The sequence below is a fragment of the Anguilla rostrata genome, chromosome 8 (genome assembly GCF_018555375.3).
Source record: "Anguilla rostrata isolate EN2019 chromosome 8, ASM1855537v3, whole genome shotgun sequence".
Lineage (NCBI taxonomy): Eukaryota > Metazoa > Chordata > Actinopteri > Anguilliformes > Anguillidae > Anguilla > Anguilla rostrata.
In genome coordinates this window covers 54,104,436-54,125,076 of record NC_057940.1, presented here as the reverse complement: position 1 = coordinate 54,125,076, position 20,641 = coordinate 54,104,436, and the positions used below count along the sequence as shown (strand labels likewise).

General features: G+C 41.0%; 1 protein-coding gene and 1 long non-coding RNA gene across 24 annotated transcripts in view; one reads left to right on the top strand and one right to left on the bottom strand.

The window, feature by feature from the left end:
- The window catches only part of LOC135262093 (BOLA class I histocompatibility antigen, alpha chain BL3-7-like), a 95,884-nt gene that overhangs the window by 40,008 nt on the left and 35,235 nt on the right, over positions 1 to 20,641 (top strand). For 19 of the 23 annotated variants that reach the window (XR_010332105.1, XR_010332103.1, XR_010332104.1 and 16 more), the window contains exon 5: positions 16,720 to 16,971. Coding sequence is in view for 18 of the 23 variants with exons in the window: in XM_064348930.1 (XP_064205000.1) it covers positions 16,720 to 16,971 (252 nt within the window). In the remaining 5 variants the exon portion in view is untranslated. Of the gene's footprint in view, positions 1 to 191; positions 504 to 1,681; positions 1,787 to 16,719; positions 16,972 to 20,641 lie in introns of all 23 variants that reach the window. The other 4 variants (XM_064348943.1, XM_064348925.1, XM_064348942.1 and 1 more) reach the window with 4 other exon arrangements.
- The window catches only part of LOC135262098 (uncharacterized), a 60,654-nt gene that overhangs the window by 20,210 nt on the left and 19,803 nt on the right, over positions 1 to 20,641 (bottom strand). The gene's annotated exons all lie outside the window — the stretch shown is intronic.

The following is a 20,641-nucleotide window of genomic DNA, read 5'->3' as shown; positions in this document are numbered from 1 at the left end:
ATAGGAAATTATATTTAGTACAATTTAGTACTAATTTAGTACTAATAATTTAAACTGCATCAAACATTTCATTTGTCTCTTTGTCCCTGTACCCCTTTCTCCCCTCTCTCTCCCTTTCTCCTACCCTCTCCCTTTTTCTCCCCCTCTCTTTCTCTTTTCTCTCTCTCCCACTCCCTCTCCCTCTCTCTCAGTTGCTCCTGAGGTCTCTCTGCTGCAGAAGGACTCCCCCTCTCCTGGTCTTACCTGTCATGTGACCGGATTCTACCCCCGTGGCGTCATGGTAACCTGGCAGAGAAACGGGGAGGACCTGGATGAGGACGTAGAGCTGGGGGAGACGGTGCCCAATGCGGACGGAACATTCCAGACCACATCTCACCTGAGAGTGAAGCCTGAGGACTGGAAGAGCCAAGAGTACACCTGTACTGTACAGCACAAGAGCCTGAAACAGGACATCGTTCTTCCTGTCAAAGAGGAGAACATCAAGAGCAACAGAGGTATCCAGAGTGAGTGAGAGAGAGAGTGAGAGAAAGAGGGATATCAAGAGTGAGAGAGAGAGATATCAAGAGTGAGTGAGAGAGAGAGAGATAGAGAGAGGAGAGAGGAGATGTCAAGAGTGAGTGAGAGAGAGGGAGGGAAAGAGAGAGAGAGACATGATGACAAATGATGATGCCTTCTTGTTCTTAAAGACACTAAAGCCGGCAGCATACTTCTTGCGGAAACGAAGTTCGGCGAGGTCGTAAGAGCAAAATGAGGTGAATGCGGAGAAAACAAACAAACGCATTCCCTTGCCGAAGTCTTTTCGGCACTTCTTGCACCTCCAAGATTTTCTAACTAGCCGAAATCACCGCAGATGACACCAATGCGGACATCGTGTGTGATTGGTCAGAAATTCACGGTGGGCGTGAATTATTTTGTTTTATTTCCGCAAGCTGATTCCCCGTCTCCATGGAGACCACACTGCAGGCAACGTTACAGTAACAGCATATATACATAATACAATAATACATAATAATACATTGGCAATTCAATCCAATAATACGTTTACAGTCCATTCATACGTTACCATGGACAGTTTTGAAGAAAAAGACGTTGTGTTACGCGCGGTTGCTACAGATGGAATGATTCCATTTGGGTAACGTGATTGGTCAGAATACTGAATGGGCGGGGTCTTAACTAATGGAATGTTCAGCACTCAAAGCGAAACCGCTTCGAGTATAAAACAATTTCATCTGCGGAGAACTTCTTCGGTTTCGGCAAGCCAAAAAAAAATTGACTTCTTTTGAAGTATGCTGCCCGCTTAAATGTTCTGAATCCATTCTCATCAGTGAGGGAACGAGGAGGTGTAACACCTGTGACATCACTGTTTGGGGTTGGGTTTGGATCTGTAAATTTCCTTTGTGGTAGAGAGAGAGAGAGATGAGACGAACAGGATGAACATAGAGAGTGGTTTACCCCAAACACACTGCAGTGCTCAGTAGTAGAACCTCTGGCTCTCTCTACACTAACCACTGATACACTGAATGGATTTAAATCAACTAGTGAGGCATGGGGATGATTTAGACATGAGTCAAATGAAGATGTCAAATAAGCGATATACTGTATTAACCTTGTACGTGTGTGTGTGTGTGGTGTGTGTGTTTAATGTGATTCCCACTGACTGTACCACTCTGCTTCAATCCAGACGGCAGCAGCCCCCCCATGGGCATCATCATCGGCTGTGTGGTGGGCTCTCTCATCCTCATCCTCACCGTCATCGGTGTCGTCATTTGGAAGAAGAGAAGCTCAGGTGAGAGTCACTGACACGCAGAGATACTGACACACTGAGTTACAGACACAGACCCACTGACACACCTTAACTCTTGAGAGACACCAATGCAGTGACGCAGTGACATGATAAAGCTGGCACACTGAAACATATTAGTATATTTACTCCTTTACTCAATGCTTATGAATGTCATTATAATTAAGTACAAATAATGCCCAGGTTTTAGACAGTAATTACTCCTGTCTCCAGGGTTGCAGTGTTATCCCTTGTGTGTGTGTGTTTGACTGACTATCTATCTATATTCAGTTCTGTCATTCTGAAATAGTTTTTAATTGGCTGAAATCGATGTTACTGGAGTTACTGTTATATGTGCCTGAGTGTGTGATATGAGCTGAGTGTGTGATGAGTCTGAGTGTGTGATATGAGCTGAGTGTGTGATATGAGTCTGAGTGTGTGATATGAGCCTGAGTGTGTGATATGAGCTGAGTGTGTGATATGAGTCTGAGTGTGTGATATGAGCTGAGTGTGTGATATGAGCCTGAGTGTGATATGAGCTTCACTGAGCTGTTGAACTGGGGTTTTGACTGAGCTTCTCATTCCAGCGTCTGACACAGATTCTAAAAGGTCCAGCCATTGCTCTATCGATTCTTCGGGTTCTGATACACCAATGATAAAACCGGGATCTCAGTAAAGACTGCGTAATGCACCGTAAGTCACTTTGCTGTATACCTACCCTGCAGAGAGATCCCTCTCTGTACCGGTAATTCATCACTCTTCTGCACTCAGTGTGTGTACAAATTAAATTGAATTGAATGATTTTTGCACTTCTTACCAATTGTGAACAGCTGGGTACACAGGTAGGCACCAGAAATGAGGCCTGTCATGTTTGCTTGTGGTGGCTGTGTTAGTGGCTTGGATTAAACGGAACCTGACGATGGCAGGCTATCCCGCATAGCTGCAGCGAGGAGGAGGGAGAAGAACAATTGCGGTTGTCAGCACAGATGTAGCTAGCTACACTGGTTAACATTACATATCCTTAAACTAAAAAAAAACTACCCAAATTTTACATATTGTGTTATTCATTCATACCATACCACTGTATTTATGTACATACTCCTCATTGTGTACTATTTTCCCATGGCATAATTTAAGTTTCCCATCTGAGAGAGGCAGTGACTGCACTTCTGTCATCCGCCATTAAGTTGTTCTTGACAGTTTTTCTTGAAAGGAGAGATAGGATTGTTTCCAGTCGGAGCATGAATGGATGCACACTTCTAATTCTGATCAAATGGAGTGCACATCCGGGTACTTTATCCGTGCTCCGCCCTACCGCACTTCGTTTTGGACTCGCACCCCGGTTTGGCTATGCGCACTCAGAGCATGGAAGTATGTGGTTTGGGACACAGACAATAAGTCTCAGTCTCCACACTGGAGTTTCCATGGTTACATTATGACCTCACAGGCCTTTCCTGCAGCTTCTGGAGTTCCGACTCCACCCTGCAGGTCTGTAGATCTGTACTAGAGCCTGGATCCAGAACAGAGTTTAATCACCCTGTACTGCTGTCTTTACAGGAGAGGGGCTGGAGGAGAGCTACAGCAAGAGGATCCCACACACACACTCACACACACACACACACAATACACACACACATGCACACACACACACACACATACACACACACGGACATATACACCTGTTTTTTAATCATTATAATCTACAGCTGGTGACAGTCTGGAGCCCCCTAAATTGATCATTCTGATTTTTGTATAAACTAAACTGGTCGACCCTACAAAATGTTTGGCTACAAATTTCGGCAAGAAGCTCTCAAAAGTTAATACCAAAAACAACATTGATGATTATGCGTTGCATTTATATAGCGACTTGATTATTTCTCCCTCAATCTTTCGGCTGTTCCCGTACTTAAATTTTATTTAAGTACGGGAACAGCATATTTGATTTGGCAAATGCTTTACGCCGGATGCCCTTCCTGACGCAACCCTCCCCATTTATCCAGGCTTGGGACCGGCACTACGAATACACTGGCTTGCGCATCCTCAGTGGCTAGGTTGGAGAAACAAACCCGGGCCTCCAGCGTGGCAGGCAAGAGCTCTACCACTGAACCACCAATGCTCCAGCGACTTGATTATCTCACTATCTCTAAATGCTTTACAGTGAAACGGGGTTAACCCACCTCAGGCACCACCGCTGTCTAGCCCCCCACTGGGTGATTCATGGCAGCCTTTTTGTGCCAGAACGCTCACTGCATATCAGGTGAGGTGGGGAAGTAATTACAGTCACTCCTGCTAATAAATTTCATTGGATTAAGGGTTCCATTTAACAAAACGTAGTGTGTTAATGCTGTCCTGTTGCTTTATATTCTCTTAGATTTAAACACTGCACAGTTTAGATAAATGAGAGCACTTGTGTTTATCTGTGTGTGTAACTCACTGAAGAATGAGAATGAGCCCCCAGCACACAACTGAAAGGGAACTACAATAGAAATAAAGTAAAGAACAGCAGGATGTTCTAAAATGAAGAAGGTAATGTTCCCCTGTCTGGACTGCACCCTGAAAAGCATGGCCAGTTCCATACCTGGAGGGTCGATGTGTTTGCTGGTTTTTGCTTCCACCAGTAACCCTGGCTCAGTTAGCTCATTAGCTGTATATACAAACACTGGTTCACTCAGAGTAGACTACAGCAAAACCTTTTTTACTGAACATTTGGCACAAGAATCTGTCTCCACTATGATTCATGAGTTTATCATCAAAATTTTCTAATAACACAATTAAATTTGCATTTGCTAGTAACCCAGTTGTAGCATACGGCAAATGACATGTCAGGCAATCACATAAATTGAATAAATGGCAACAATTTGGCTTCAATGGTTTCTTGTGATTATAAGCAAAACACTGAAATTATCAGGCTCAGTAAAGGTGTATTAGTAACATAAATTAGTATTGAATGACTTGTAACCCTGTTTGAGGTTGTACTGTCAGTATAAACACTCAGTTAACACAAGCTCTCAGTTTTGCATTTTGTTGTTTTTTATTTTTTGAGCTGTTCATATTTTGTTGTTTTTCCTCTGAAGTTGATTTTAATTTACAATTGAATATACAGTTTAAGTGCTTTTTGGGTATAATTTGGTTATGGGTAAGAAGAATATTTCTACCCTAGTAGTATTACTGTTTTTGTTTGAATCTGAATGTATCTTAGAGAATGTGAGGGTAAAGCTTCTCCTGTATTTAATTAAGCATTTATACCGAGTAAAGAGGAAGATTTGGTTTTTAGATTCAGTTAGAGTCACATTGATAGATCTTGATATGTACCGTCTTATTATATGACAAAAAAACACTAAAATAACATGGCTAGCTTGATTGGCATTAAGATTTCCTGCTTGTCTTTACACTTGACATGTTTGTAAAATGACCAAATTAAATAAAGGAGTGAAAATGTTTTTGAAGTGTCTTCTTTCAAAAAAAAATAAGTTCAACCTACAGCTCAGTTGGTGAGCTATTTCTTCAATAGAAAAAAAAACACAAATGTTTATTTTAAACTTATCGCCACCTTCCACTTTTACACAGCAAATTCCCAGTGAAACTGAGTACCATTTCACCAGTGTGCACTCATATAACTCTATTAGAGTTGAATTAACACTGGTCATTTTACTGTATATGACACACGTTTATACTGCACAGATATTCTAAGACATGAAATACACATACCATGTACTGGCAGTAACCAGGATCATGTTTTCCTACAACATAATGGACTGAAAGTTATCTTAGTTTTAGCAAAATAGAACAAAGCTCCTCAAAGTATTTTGAAGATTTCATGAGTAAGCCGGCTTTACCTGTGCAAAACAAAACTAAATGTAGCTGCAAAGCAGAAATTCTGGGGCCGTATGTATCAAGCCGCTCAAAGTAAAAAATTAGACTTAAGTGTAAGAATTGGTGACTTTTACTCCTACACTCACATTTAAGAATAAAAGTGATTTATCAAGTTTCTCTTGACTTAAGAATACTCTTAACCTCTCAGGTAATTAAGAGACCTCTGGGGCTCTCTTAATTTGGCTAGGAGTAGGCAAGATGGCAGAACTGCGAAGACTGAGACGCGCACGCACCTTCCGGGACAGGAAGAATGTTTTACAAATGTTTTATGATGCACAGTTAATCGAACGTTATCGCTTAGATCATCAGGGAATCATCTTTGTCACCGATCTTGTGCGGGATGTAATATCACCATCAACTTTGAGAAGTAGCGTAATTACGGCAGAGATGCGAGTCATTTTAACGCTGCGCTTCCTAGCCACTGGAAAAATGCAGTTATGCAATGCTGATGATTTGGGACCATCACAACCCACCATCAGCAGTTAGTGGCAAAAACTGTCAGCCCTTGCAGCACCTCACATAGTGAGGAGGTTTATAGAATTTCCAACCTCTCCTCGGTTAATCTGCCAGAAGCAAGCTGCATTTATGCATCTAGCGGGCTTCCCGGGGGTGGTTGGAGTAATTGATGGGACCCACATACGTATAATTGCTCCAAGTGTAGATGAAGAGACTTTTGTAAACAGGAAGAGGTACCACAGCATCAACACCCAGGTAGTCTTTGACGCAGATTACAACATTTTAGATGTTGTGTCCAAGTGGCCAGGATCTACCCATGACGCACGCATCCTGAATGAAAGTGGATTGCAACAGCTGTTTGACAAGAACATTGTTCCACCCGGGTGCCATATCCTTGGAGATAAAGGCTACCCAACGACGCTGGCTTCTCACACCATTCCCAAGACCACAACCAGGGGGCCAAGAAAATTACAACAGGTACAAATTAACTAAGCCTATGAATTATAATAATGAATCATCTCACCATTGTAGAGTTATTTTTGACGGTCATCTAAACATAATTGGACTTTTCAGGGCTCACCAATGCACCCGAAGCGTTATGGAGAGGGGCATCGGCCAATGGAAACACCGGTTCCATGTCCTTCATGGGGAAATCCGCCAAACACCACAGAAGGCCAGCAATATTATAATGGCATGTGCAGTCTCGCATAACATATGCAAAATATCCAACATTCCTCTCTCCCCTGATGAGGGAGATCATAATAATGATGATGATGATGACGACCACCCTCCTAGCATCCCATTTGCCTCTGATGCCACTGTTTAGGCAGCACTTTGCCAACTTTCATTTTGGGTAAGAAATACATTTTTATTTTGCTCCTGTCACACTCCTGCCCCCAATCTATTGATTATAAGTGCTGAGTGGACTTTTTTTAAAAGACAGCAATAGGCAAGATTTCATCTTTTTTATTTTTAGTTCATAATAATGCTCCTTCATCCTTAAAACTTTTATGCTCATCCGCAACTCTTCTCTCCGCAGTGCATCCATGTCCTCCACCTCGTCCGGGTTGAGCCGTGGAGTGGCAGTGGCCAGTGGCCAGTGGGGGCTCAGGGAGCAGGGGCTCTGGGCCTGCTGCTGGAGAGGGAATGCCAGATGGGCCTGGAAGCAGTGCTCTTGCAGCTGGCAGTTCCTCTACAGGCAGCTCATGAGGGGATGAGATGGTGTTCTGCATTACTGAAAAACAGAATTCATTTTAAGTTAGTTTATTCTTGTGAATATGCATTTGTATCAGTGGCGACATAGCTCAGGAGGTAAGACCGATTGTCTGGCAGTCGGAGGGTTGCCGGTTCAAACCCCACCCTGGGCTTGTCAAAGTGTCCTTGAGCAAGACACCTAACCCCTAACTGCTCTGGTGAATGAGAGGCATCAGTTGTAAAGTGCTTTGGATAAAAGCGCTATATAAATGCAGTCCATTTATGTATCAATAAAATGAGTATTGAGCTACAGTTCTTTTATAATAGCATGCCAACCTTACTACGGTCTGCAGTTTGAGTAGTGCAGCATCCTGACAGTCGCCCACTCCACTGATTGTGGCATTATTTTCTCAGAGGATGTGGAGAACTACTTCTGCCACTGCGCTTAAAGGACCTCCACCTGAATAAAAAAATATAACTACATTAATGTTCATCAGCAATATGTAACAAACGTGTCTCATAAATAAGTAAGTAAATAAATAAATAGATACATAAATAACGTAGACTATGAACCAGTGCCAGATGTTGCCTTCTTGAAAGGGGAGATTTCCTGATGCGCTTTGGACAAAACATTGTGCCATTTCTTTTCACATTCCCGTGGACTCCGAAAGGTGGAGGAGAAGCTCGCATTAATGCTGTCTGCGATCTGCTTCAAAACTTCTTTTTTGTGTCGACTTGTAAATGTGGGGCTAAATTTTCCCTTCTTTGCCTTCACCTCCTCTACCAACATCACCGTTTCTTCCACAGTCCAATTTGGTTTTCTTTTCACATCCATTTTGCTTAGACTAACATTAGACAAGGGAGCTTTTTTGTGTTTAACTTTATTGAAAACTTGTGTTGACCCATCAATAGAACACAGATTTCCCAAAAGCTGATTGGTTCTTGTCTCTTAGCAATTTCGGCAATTGATGACATCATCTTAATCCTTTTGTTTGCAGCACCTGTGATTGTCGCAGAAACACACTTAAGCGTTACTCTTGAGAATGTCTCAAGACTTACCTATGAGAAAGTGTGAGCTGCTTGATAACTATGTTTTACCGACCACTTTAAGCGAAGAATGATTTCACTCCAAAGTAAGCTCTTATGAGATTCTTAAGTGTAGCTATTAAGATGTTTGATACACACGGCCCCTGGAGTCCAAGCAGCTGGCACACCATGACGCTGGAATCAGCCAACTGTGAGCGGCCTAATCCCCTGATCAGTGCCTGACCTCACTAATGGTCTGCTGGCTGAATGGTAGCATATCACTGCTGCAATGCTCCAACATGTAGAATAAAGCCTTCCTTGAAGAGTGGAGGTCGTTACAGCAGCAAGCAAAGGCTGGACCAACTCCAAATTGATGACCATAATTTTGGATGAGAAGTTGGATGTCAGGTGTCCCCATCCTTTCAGCCATGTAGCATATTAAAACCGTACTGGTGGGCATAGAGTTCATGCTAATGACACCATTCAAGTTTTCCGTTGTTCAGAAGAATGTACACTTGAATTCAGAATGTTTCTCAAGGCCGAATAAGGCTGGAATTCATCAGGGGAAGAATTTGTGCGGTTACATAGCATCCAATGCTAATTTTCATATACTGAAATATGATTGGCTGTCCTTCCGCCATCTTTGAACATAGAAACTTTCCTTCGTAATTTAGTTAGACAGTTGAACAAAGTGTGCTTCTACCAAATGGCATCTTGATCAGACTTATGGTTCATGAGAAGAAGTTTCTAAGTGTTATTTTTTCAGATGGAACAATGGCCAATAATGATAAATAACATATTTGTTTATAATGGCCATGTTTTTCAAGATAGGGACACCGTTCATGTTTTGTCTTGCTCAGAACGACCTGCCCTTTGATTCAGAATGATCAGTTTCAAGGCTAATGATCATGTCTGGAATTAATTGCAGTGATTTTAATGGACACACCCAATATGGGTCAATTTGATTGGCTCACCATTCAGCCATTTTTTTATGTATCGACTATTGCTTCGCAATTTAGCTATGGACTAGTGCAAAGATGGAACACACTGAATCGACTGGATGGATGGTTCATGAGAAGACCGTATTTTAGTGTTTTTCAAAAATTTCGTAATAGCGGAACATGTAACCTGCGCATTGTATTGGCCCAAAGTTATTTTTTCCTTTTGAGCAGGGGCTTGTAATAGTTTTGGTTGCATGTCTGTAGGTCAAACGGTTCAAAAGGTATAACTCTTCAAAGTTGGAAATGTTTTATGTTCTAATAATGTTCTAATAAATCACAATTTCACACTTCCTTATCATGCCTACCACCTTTGGTGTGATATAAGCGTTTTTCCTGGAGAAAAAATCAAATTAATAAATAATAAAAAACAGCACAAAATCAGTAGGGTTCCAGCAGCTTTGCTGCTTGGACCCCTAGAAATACAGACCTGCTGTGTCAAAATCCACCCAGTAACTGAAGACCTCACAGCTGATTAAAGCAGCAAACCATCTACAGTACCTGAAATAAGAAACTCATGCAAACACACGCATACTTAAACCATTTTATCTCTCTATTGAAGGACCCATCAGCCATGCTGTATTACAACCAAATTATTTTAACTCATTTTGAAGAGCAGTACATAGCTTACATCAAAACAACTGACAGGAAAGAAAGGTTAGAGTTGTATGTCATCATATATCATGTATTACAGTTTTATGGATCGTATTTTATAGTATGTAGCTTAGTAGAAAAACCTACTTAGTAGAAAACCCCCCCCCCCCCCCCCAGAGTGACAGGGACCCAAGGGATCCGCAACTTTGGGAGTCAAGATACAAGGGGACACAGCAAGGGCCCTGGTGGAGGTTGGGGGGGGGGGGGGGAGACCTGTGCTACAGTCATGGAACTGAGGGCTTGGTTTTGGGTTTAGGTTTGGCTGGGTTTGGGGGGGGGGTAAGGGTAAGAATTTAGCGGACGCTGAAGCTGAAGCGCTCCAGAAGCAAAAGTGAAACGGTGTGATCGGAACATTCCAGACATTGACAATTGCCGACCGCATGCCCAAGAGTTTCCATGGTTACATTATGACCTCACAGGCCTTTCCTGCAGCTCCTGGAGTTCCGGCTCCACCCTGCAGGCCTGTAGATCTGTACTGGAGCCTGGAGTTTAATCACCCTATACTGCTGTTTTTACAGGAGAGGAGCTGGAGGAGAGCTACAGCAAAGGACCCCCTACACAACACACACACACACGCACACACAGGGGTTAAATTGAGATTTGGGAGGTGGGTGGACCCTGAGATCCGGTGGGAGGTGGGTGAAAAAGGTACAATGAATGTCTCAAAAGTTGTATCTTTAATGTATTAATGCATATTTGTAATTAAGGAAAGCAATGTTTTAAAAAGAATGCATACTATTGATGCAAGCTGTTATATAATATATTTCAAGTTTACTGAGTGTCATTAATGCTGAGAAATTTTTTTACCCACGAAAATAATCGGTCATCCTCCTCTTGTCCTCCTCCTTGTCCACTTTCTTCCTCCTTTATCCATCTTTCTTAAACTGGTGAGGCGCAAAACTTTCCTTTAAACTAATCATTGATCTCGAACTGTTTTAATTAATTTTCAGTGATTAACAAGCATGCAAACATCTGACTAATAAATGGGAAAGATACACAGCTTCTTCGCATTGTGTTAGGGAGATTAAATGATAAATGCGATTTAGAAAAATCAGTTTTAATAAAGTGGCGGAATCTTCCGCCGATTTTCATTGAGTATCAATCAGAGACTGTAAAAAATACAGTAAAAAATAAGAGGCGCCACCTCCCACCCCAGTGACCATAGACTGTAGCCCCTACTGTAGCTTAGTCCTCTGTAGTAATCAGGAAGTGACGCAAACTGTACCTCATTGGTCCACAACAAATATTATAACCCAAATAATATTATGCCCAAATGACACAATAAATCATGAAATCGACCCATGGACAGTCATAAGACAAATAAAATACACATATTGTGACTATTTGTACTCATGAGAAAAAATTATTGACTTTGTATTTTGACTGCATTTGTACCGTAGACTTACATGGAAACCGGATATGAAAACACCTATACTGGAGCCAACCGTAGTGGCGCTAGTGAGCAACCAGGAATAACAAGACCAGGAAATGAGCTTCAAAAACGAAGTCTGATTTTGGCCGCTTGGTATCAATACAATGAAATCGGCATATTGAGCTTCAAAACGTGTTTTAGAGAGACACGGAGAGTCAATAGGTGACGTCACAGTAGCTTTGTCTTTTTTTTTTACAGTCTCTGCTTCTGAGAGTTCGGTGAAATGAGCGACAGTGAGCGACAGTAAGACGGCAGATTCGTCGGAAATCGTTCAAAATAAAAGTATGCCTGCGCGAAAGCGAGAAACGCGTATCTCAAAGTTTATTTTCTAAACTAGCGACGTTTTGACATGTAAAAATACTCCGTTATAATTATAATGCCAATAAAAAAGTCAGTGTATTTTTATAAAGCTTTCTTTATATTTCTGCCATGTTGATTCTTGGAAGTGCAGTAAGTCTAAATATGAAATACCATGATCTTGCTTTTTTTTAGGAGAATATAAAATTGATTCCAGCATATTTGTCATAATTAATAGGTCATGTTACCACTGAGGTGTTTTAACTACTCTAGATGATAGCTTCCTGGCTAATTGTTATAGGATAAACTATGCGGCATGGGTTTGTTAGTACACAATAAAATGTCCAGTGCTAATTCAACTCTAAATAGACACCATTTGGACCCACATTCCAGAGTCAGACCAAAAGTTATCTGTCAACACTTGAATTAACAATGCACATTTACTGCATGCAGCCCTTCACTAAACTGATATGATGACAAAGATATCAAATAAACATGATAGAAAATTTTATAGAAAATGTTGTGGTTCAACTAAACAGTGTATTCCTCTCTACTGCTAGTATATGTCAATGGATCATGTACATCAGGCTCTGCTACCTCCCCTGGACATGTTGTCTCAATGATATGGGGGGTGTTTTGAATACCTTGGACCCTCCACTCTTCACATATGGTGTCACTTATATCAAATAAGCGTCATAGAAAATATGGCTGGGGTTTGAACATGCAATTTCTCGGCAAATAGTGTATTCTTATCCTCTGCTAGTACTGTTGAATACATACAGTTTTTAACAAGTGCACATACAAGTCAAACAGTCTTGAATGCATTACAATCTCTTTAAGAACTCAGAATATGACACACATAGTCATTGGTCATGATACATTTCATAGCAGGAAACAGCCAGTATTGGACACCTGGGCTTGTAACAGGATGTAAAGTACAACTGGCCTTCACATTAAGCAGTAACTATAAACAGTGAACAGAATTTTTGTGGTGACTTACAAAAGCAAAACTTGTTGACTTAATTCATAGTGCAGATATGTCCTCATATCTGTGTTTAAAAATGTATTAATATTCCTACCAAACAAAAACATTTTTGTAAAAAAGCACACATACAATCCACAGCTACTTGCATCTAGTTGCTTGTGAAAATGTGGGCAGTTGTGGGAGAATTCATAATTTAGTGATAATTTCACAACGTGCCAAATAATGCCAAATATTCTAAAACCAAATACTTTTGAAGAGAGAAAAGCACAGTAATTATATCATTTTCATATGTTTTTAATGAATCAAGAATTTTCACTTTCAGGGTAATATTATTTTCTTTGTCTTTTATGTATTGCATTTCAATGATTATCACAGCCCAATGAGTTGATTTGATATTCAAAGGAATTATAATGTTTTCAAAGCACCACCAGTTTCTTTTACTTTTGAAAATGTTTGGGAGAACCTCTATATTTTCCCAAAATAAACAATTCAAATTCTGGCTGACAAAGGTTGAAGCGACCATGAGTACATAATTTTTTTTCAGGAGGTCCAAGTATGAATCAATTATTTGGTCACTTAACCACCTTCCGCTTTTAATTAAATCTAGATCCTCTGGTGATGTATTATTAGGCATATCCCTACCTGGATTTTGTGGCAATTCATTAATTTTAAAAGGAAATTCATTCTGACATTGGTCAGTGCATGTGTGACTTATCTGGAAAATTTTGATATCATGTAGCTTTTCACATGATTCTACCTCATATGCTGCAAGAAAAAAATCAGATTTGGATGAGTCTGAATTTATCTTTTTAAATGTACTTAAATCATTGTTTATTATAGTTTTATTATACCACTTTCCATTTTTCAATTTGCATCAAGTTACAAAGGGCTTTTGGCTTGCAAAATACATAATATTTCTAAGTTCATATAATTTTTGGTTATAAATTGAGGACATGGTCAATCGTTCATCAATTTCATTTTCAGACCATTTTGCAAGCACAAGCATAGTTTTTGGTAAATGCGTTTTGGGAATTAATTGAATGAAATTTGCTGCATGTTCAAACCCCAGCCACATTTTCTGTGACGCTTATTTGATATAAGTGACACCATATCTGAAGAGTGGAGGGTCCAAGGTATTCAAGACACCCCCATATCATTGAGACAACATGTCCAGGGGAGGCAGCAGCGCATAGTTGATGTTACAAGGTAGCACAGAATGTTGAAGTAATGCATTTTAAATTACTCTAATTCTTCCCTTACCATTCAGTTAAACGCGTGTACTGATGTAATGTTGTATTAGATATTTCAATAATAATTAAAAGTAATGGGTGTATTTTATCTTCAATTCTCCTTTTAAATTTTTGCATTGTCATTGTTAAAAATGTAGGGAAAAAAATAGAAAAAATGAAGACAGATTCGTTTGTAATTAATATTAGTGTTGTGAATAGTTTTACATTGTCTGTGTTTAAAATCGAAGCTGTTTTAATATTGTACAAATAGAAAACGAATAGTTCATATTTTAGGATAATTGCAGTCCGATTTGTCCTTAATTCATTTCATTTTGTTGAACGTAACGTAGTTTTATCGTCGGACTTTTATTTTGAATTTTTCAGACCGCGCGAAAGTCCTTACTGTCGCTAGCTTCACACTGCTAGCGTGCTAACGCTACATAGGGAGTGAGCTAACTAACGTTTGCTTTGGGACACTGTTGTCTCTTTCTATGGCTCTGGTTAACGCTATATGAATGTCTGAGGTTGATATGCCGGCAACTGTTTCACAAGTGGGTTTTTTGACAGAATGGGAAAGCTGGGTCTCCTGGCACTGACACTATGTAGCATCCACGCGGCCTCCTCTGGTAAAATTCTGCGATTCGATTGTTTTCTATGTAGGCTATGTTGTGGAGAGAAAAGAACGTAGCATTTAATTTTTTTTGAGGGATGGGCATATGTATTCCGTTTTAATGCATGAAACAGTTGAAAGTATTGATAGACGAATTACATGGCTATCGTTTTCTGTATTTTCATGTGTAAAAACGTGGGCTGTAAATATGTTCTCGCAGTTGACTACAATGACGGGGCTTTTAATTGGTTCATTTAACGTCTGCTTGTCCGTTCTAAGGTTGCCTCTCGTCAGAGTACGTATTTTATGTTCGTTAAACCGCTATTCTCATATTTGGAAACTGTTTCAGAAAAAAGGTATGAAAAAGTGGCTATAAAAGTCCAAACGCTTGTGGGTGGTATCCTATAGTCTAGGTAGGAAAAATTGTCCCCCCTAGCCAATAATACATAATATAAATTTGTACCTTTTTTGCTTGTTAAAGGTACTTATTAGTAACCAAATCTAACATTATTGTACGTACATCTGGAAAATATGTTACCTAAAGAACAAAACTGGACCTCCACTGTACCTTTATTTCTGAGATGGTAGACTAAATTTCATGGCAGTGTGTAGGAATAGTTCTGGACTAGATTCGTAGCCCTTCGTTTAGCACCATTAAATCGCTCAGTAAACTCAATTGTTGAGGAGACAAACTGGGAAGAATCGTGCGTTTTGGAAATGACGCGCACCCAGTTGGTATGTAAGGGAAATTTAATCTAATATACCTCCTGAAAACCTTTCGTGGTATGATTTACTCAAACTCACTAGATTGTTTTTTCTTTTTTGGAGAAGACCCCAAAAATAAACAGAAGAGATAAACTAAAAGATTTATGTTTGTATAAGTTTTCAATTAATTGTCAGTTGTTTAAAGTAAATAGCATTTTTCTGAGGGAGTAGCATTACTGTATTTAAGGATTGTCACTGAACAGGTATAACACACATACGGCAGTACTTGGGTGTGGTTTTTGCAGTAATATTGTTTATCTGCTTTGCAAATGCACCATCGTTTTTGTTTGTGTGTGTTTTGGAGGTTTTTTCTGAACCTCCCTGTTCCTCTGATTCGCATCTTTCTTGTGGACACTTCTGCTTTTGATTGTGTCAACCTATACATTTCCTGTTTTGGTTTGTGTGTGTATGTGTTTGAAGTGTGTGTGTGTGTGTGTGCACTGTCTGTGTGTTTGTGTTTGAACTGTGTGTGTGTGTGTGTTTTATAGGGGGTAGGGTTGTTTCTTCCTTGTCCCACCCTCTCTCTGGACCCTTCTGTTCTGATTGTACCTGTATGCTTTTGGTTGGTTCATTTTGTGGGCTGTGATGGGTTGCCACATTGTATGTTGTTGTAAGTCTGTGTGAATTTTCTCGTTTTTAGTCTACGTCTCTGTCTGATTTGCGGGGAGCAAACTACAGCCAGTTAATGGAATGAGACTCCCAACCCCCCACCCGTTACTTCCAAAAGAGTCAATCCAAATGTTTTATTTAGCAGTGAGGTAGCTGGCCAAATAAAAATATAATAAACAACGTTTTTACTTTCAGTTTCCTGGCCTAACCTTCTTATCTTCAATCTACCCAGAAGTTTATGATGGTTCATCTCCTATTGGTTGAGAGAAAACTCTCTCAGCCAATCAGATTATTGTGTGCTCTGCAGTCTCACAGAGCTGTAGACAGTGGCAGCAGTGGTGAGGAACTGGTTGGTTTGAGGTGTTTGTGCAGAGCAGTGATGGTGTGGGCTGTGGAGCTGCTGGTGCTTTTAGCCTCTCTGGCACTGTGTCTGGTCAGATTCACTGAAGCTGAGCTACTCTGGAAAAAGAGTTAGTTTGATGAGCATGTGATCAACTCTGGTGTGAGTTTTTACTGTACTGTAAAAAAAAAAAAAAAACTGTATGATTTTCTCTCCTTTATGTGTGAGTCAGTAGACTCTGTTTGAATGTATTTCATTGAGACAGGTATTCAGTTATTCCTAAGTGGTCCTGTATAACACCTGTAACATGTGTCTGTTCATTTCTATTCAAACATAATGATTGCTTCATAAAATAATATTTGTTTATGAGAGAGAGAGAGAGAACTCATGCACTTTGCATACACTATTAATGTGCTGTACAACGTTGAACTATAATTTCTAAATTTATGACAATTGTGTTTGTGTCCACAGCCTCTCACTCTCTGAAGTACTTCTACACTGCTGTCACAGCCGGTATTGACTTCCCAGAGTTCACTGCTTTGGGTTTGGTGGATGATGAGCCATTTACATACTATGACAGCAAAATCAGGAGGCCAATCCCCAAGACTGAGTGGATAAAGGAGAATGAGGGAGCAGATTACTGGGACAGAAAAAGTGATGAAGCGCTTGTTCAACAGCATACCTTAAAAGGAATTCTGATGCAGGATTTAGACCAGACTCAGGGTGAGTAAACTCACATGTAAACATACACAAAGGGACACACACACACACACACACACTTCCTTTCCTAGAAACATGTAAAGACAGTAAAACACAGGCATTGTAACTTTGAAGAGTATGAACCCTCTGAGATGGATATGATGATGGGATACTGTAAACACAGGCACATAATATCCATTCAGCCAACACACAAAAGCACTGCCTCATTTTGTGGTCCGCGTCCACCACCTGCATACATGTTCCTTGGACCGCACATTCAGGAGAGGATTTCTTGAAGAGATCAGGGTTACACTGATGAGTTGCATTAGCATTATCCACAAAGTTGAATTTGGGTAACGCACACACACAGGCGCACGCACAAACACACACGTACACACATGTTCCTTGCTCGGCATCCACAACAGCACAGAGCATTCATCAGATATTTCATATTACATTACATTTACTTGGCAGACGCTTTTATCCAAATTGACGTACAGTAAGTGCGTATCGAAGGTCATTGGAACAACGTCAAAACACAGGTCTGATAAGGTACAGTACTCATTATGTAACAGTTAGTCATAGCCGAGAACACATTAAGTCCAGTTCACAATGTAAGCATTGAGTGGGTCATTTTATTGAAGGGCACCTGTCCTTCTGGTCCTTTAATGTTTCCTAAAAGCTCCAGTGTGTTGGAGGATGTATACCTGAGTATTTCGATTTAGTATAAGGGTTTAGAGTATAAGTTCGTCATAAAGGTGTGGTGACCTGTGTTTGAGTCTGTCATGGACTGGTAAATGGACTGCATTTATATAGCGCTTTTATCCAAAGCGCTTTACAATTGATGCCTCTCATTCGCCAGAGCAGTTAGGGGTTAGGGGTTAGGGGTTAGGTGTCTTACCCAAGGACACTTCGACACGCCCAGGGCGGGGTTTGAACTGGCAACCCTCCGACTGCCAGACAATCGGTCTTACCTCCTGAGCTATGTCGCCCCTGTCAGCCGAGACAGGGTGAATCTCAGACACAGAGGAGGCTCAGTCACTGATCCCAGTACAGCGGTTTACACAGAAACTGGTAATTAGGATGCCTGTTAATCTCGGTGGGATCAGAGTTTAACACCGTAGTCTCAGTGGGAACAGAGCTGAATGCTGTAGTATCAGTGGGATCAGAGCTTAATGCTGTAGTCTCAGTGGGATCAGAGTTTAATGCTGTAGTCTCAGTGGGATCAGAGCTTAATGCTGTAGTATCAGTGGGATCAGAGTTTAACGCTGTAGTATCAGTGGGATCAGAGCTTAATGCTGTAGTCTCAGTGGGATCAGAGCTTAACGCTGTAGTCTCAGTGGGATCAGAGCTTAATGCTGTAGTATCCGTGGGATCAGAGCTGAATGCTGTAGTATCAGTGGGATCAGAGCTTAATGCTGTAGTATCCGTGGGATCAGAGTTTAACGCTGTAGTATCAGTGGGATCAGAGCTTAATGCTGTAGTCTCAGTGGGATCAGAGCTTAATGCTGTAGTATCCGTGGGATCAGAGTTTAACACTGTAGTCTCAGTGGGATCAGAGCTTAACGCTGTAGTCTCAGTGGGATCAGAGCTTAACGCTGTAGTCTCAGTGGGATCAGAGCTTAATGCTGTAGTATCCGTGGGATCAGAGCTGAATGCTGTAGTCTCAGTGGGATCAGAGCTTAACACTGTAGTCTCAGTGGGATCAGAGCTTAACGCTGTAGTCTCAGTGGGATCAGAGCTTAACGCTGTAGTCTCAGTGGGATCAGAGCTTAATGCTGTAGTATCCGTGGGATCAGAGCTGAATGCTGTAGTCTCAGTGGGATCAGAGCTTAATGCTGTAGTCTCAGTGGGATCAGAGCTGAATGCTGTAGTCTCAGTGGGATCAGAGCTTAATGCTGTAGTATCCATGGGATCAGAGCTGAATGCTGTAGTATCAGTGGGATCAGAGCTTAACGCTGTAGTATCAGTGGAATCAGAGCTGAATGCTGTAGTCTCAGTGGGATCAGAGCTTAATGCTGTAGTATCAGTGGAATCAGAGCTGAATGCTGTAGTCTCAGTGGGATCAGAGCTTAATGCTGTAGTATCAGTGGAATCAGAGCTGAATGCTGTAGTCTCAGTGGGATCAGAGCTTAATGCTGTAGTATCCATGGGATCAGAGCTTAACGCTGTAGTATCAGTGGGATCAGAGCTGAATGCTGTAGTCTCGGTGCGATCAGAGCTTAATGCTGTAGTCTCAGTGGGATCAGAGCTTAATGCTGTAGTATCAGTGGGATCAGAGTTATGTAAGTACATGACTCTGCTGCAGGGGAGTGTGGGATGTGCACATTGACAGTGTGTGTGTGTGGGTGTGTATGAAATGTGTGCAGTGACAGTGTGTATGTGTGTGTGTGAGGTGTGTGCAGTAAGGCTGTCAAAAGTGCCATGAAATTGAGTTCGAATATTAGCTTTTGTAATTAGTTAGAGTTTGAATATATTCAAATATCATTTGCCTATAATTCACACAAATAAGCCGCTTATTGTTGGGCGCAATATGCACATGACGCTCCCTCTAAACTGGCCTACACGTTATTTTCCACAAGCGGGCAGTAGAATAGAGGACATCGGTGAACTTTAATGCTAGGTTACTGGGGCCTCATTTACAAAACATATTTTAGATCAACTGTGTGGCGCGTGCGTAGAAAATCACGTCAAAGTAGTGATTTAAACAATTTCAACATGACTCGATTTGACCGTGGAAACGGTCGTCGCTTTATGTCAGGTCATCACTTGACTTACACACGCAAGTTCATTTTATAAATGAGCCCCCTGCAGTTTCTATAGCCTAATGCGCAAATGAATAAAGCACTTTCATGTGGATGTAATTTGCCACACATCGGCATTTATTAATCATCGGGAAATGATTGTTTATGGGAAATCCCTGTTTATTTCTTAACACAAAAACTATTCAAATGGCTAATACCTGTAGCCTAAAACATCATAAATTACTTACTCTGTTTAGTTTGTTTAACTTCTTTGATCATCCAATTTTATCAAAATCTTCAGAAAAGAAGATTCCCTAGAAAGATTCCCTAAAAGAAGATTCAAACCCTACATGCCAGCCAGATCCCTCCGTTCTGCTACCTCAGGATGCCTAGCACCTCCCCCTCTTCACACCTGCACTTCCAGAACACGTCTCCTGTCTGTTCTGGCCCCACAATGGTGGAATGACCTCCCTGTGGAGGTCAGAACAGCTGAGACACTGACCCATTTCAGACAACGACTGAAGACTCAACTCTTCAGGCTGCACCTCTCCCCATCCCTCCCTTCCCCCCTGTAAATGACTGTAAGCTTAGGGTTGTAACTAGGCAGCTGTTTCATAGGTGACTTAGGCGCATTAACTGTTTTAACTACTGCTTGTATTTTTTTCCATAGATTGCGTTGTTGCCGTTTTCGTTGTGTTAGTGTTAATCAGTTTAACCTTCAGGGTCCAAGTTGAACTATGCGGTTGTTCCCTGCACTTGAACCGGTACTTCTCTCTAGGGGTTTCGTCATACTTGTTCCTGGTTATGATTATACACTTTGTTGTACGTCGCTCTGGATAAGAGCGTCTGCCAAATTCCTGTAATGTAATGTAATGTAAAAAAGAGGAAACATAGCCTGCCATGGGAACATTATTTAGCCTAAATTGTTAGCTGACCAGATCTGTTGAACG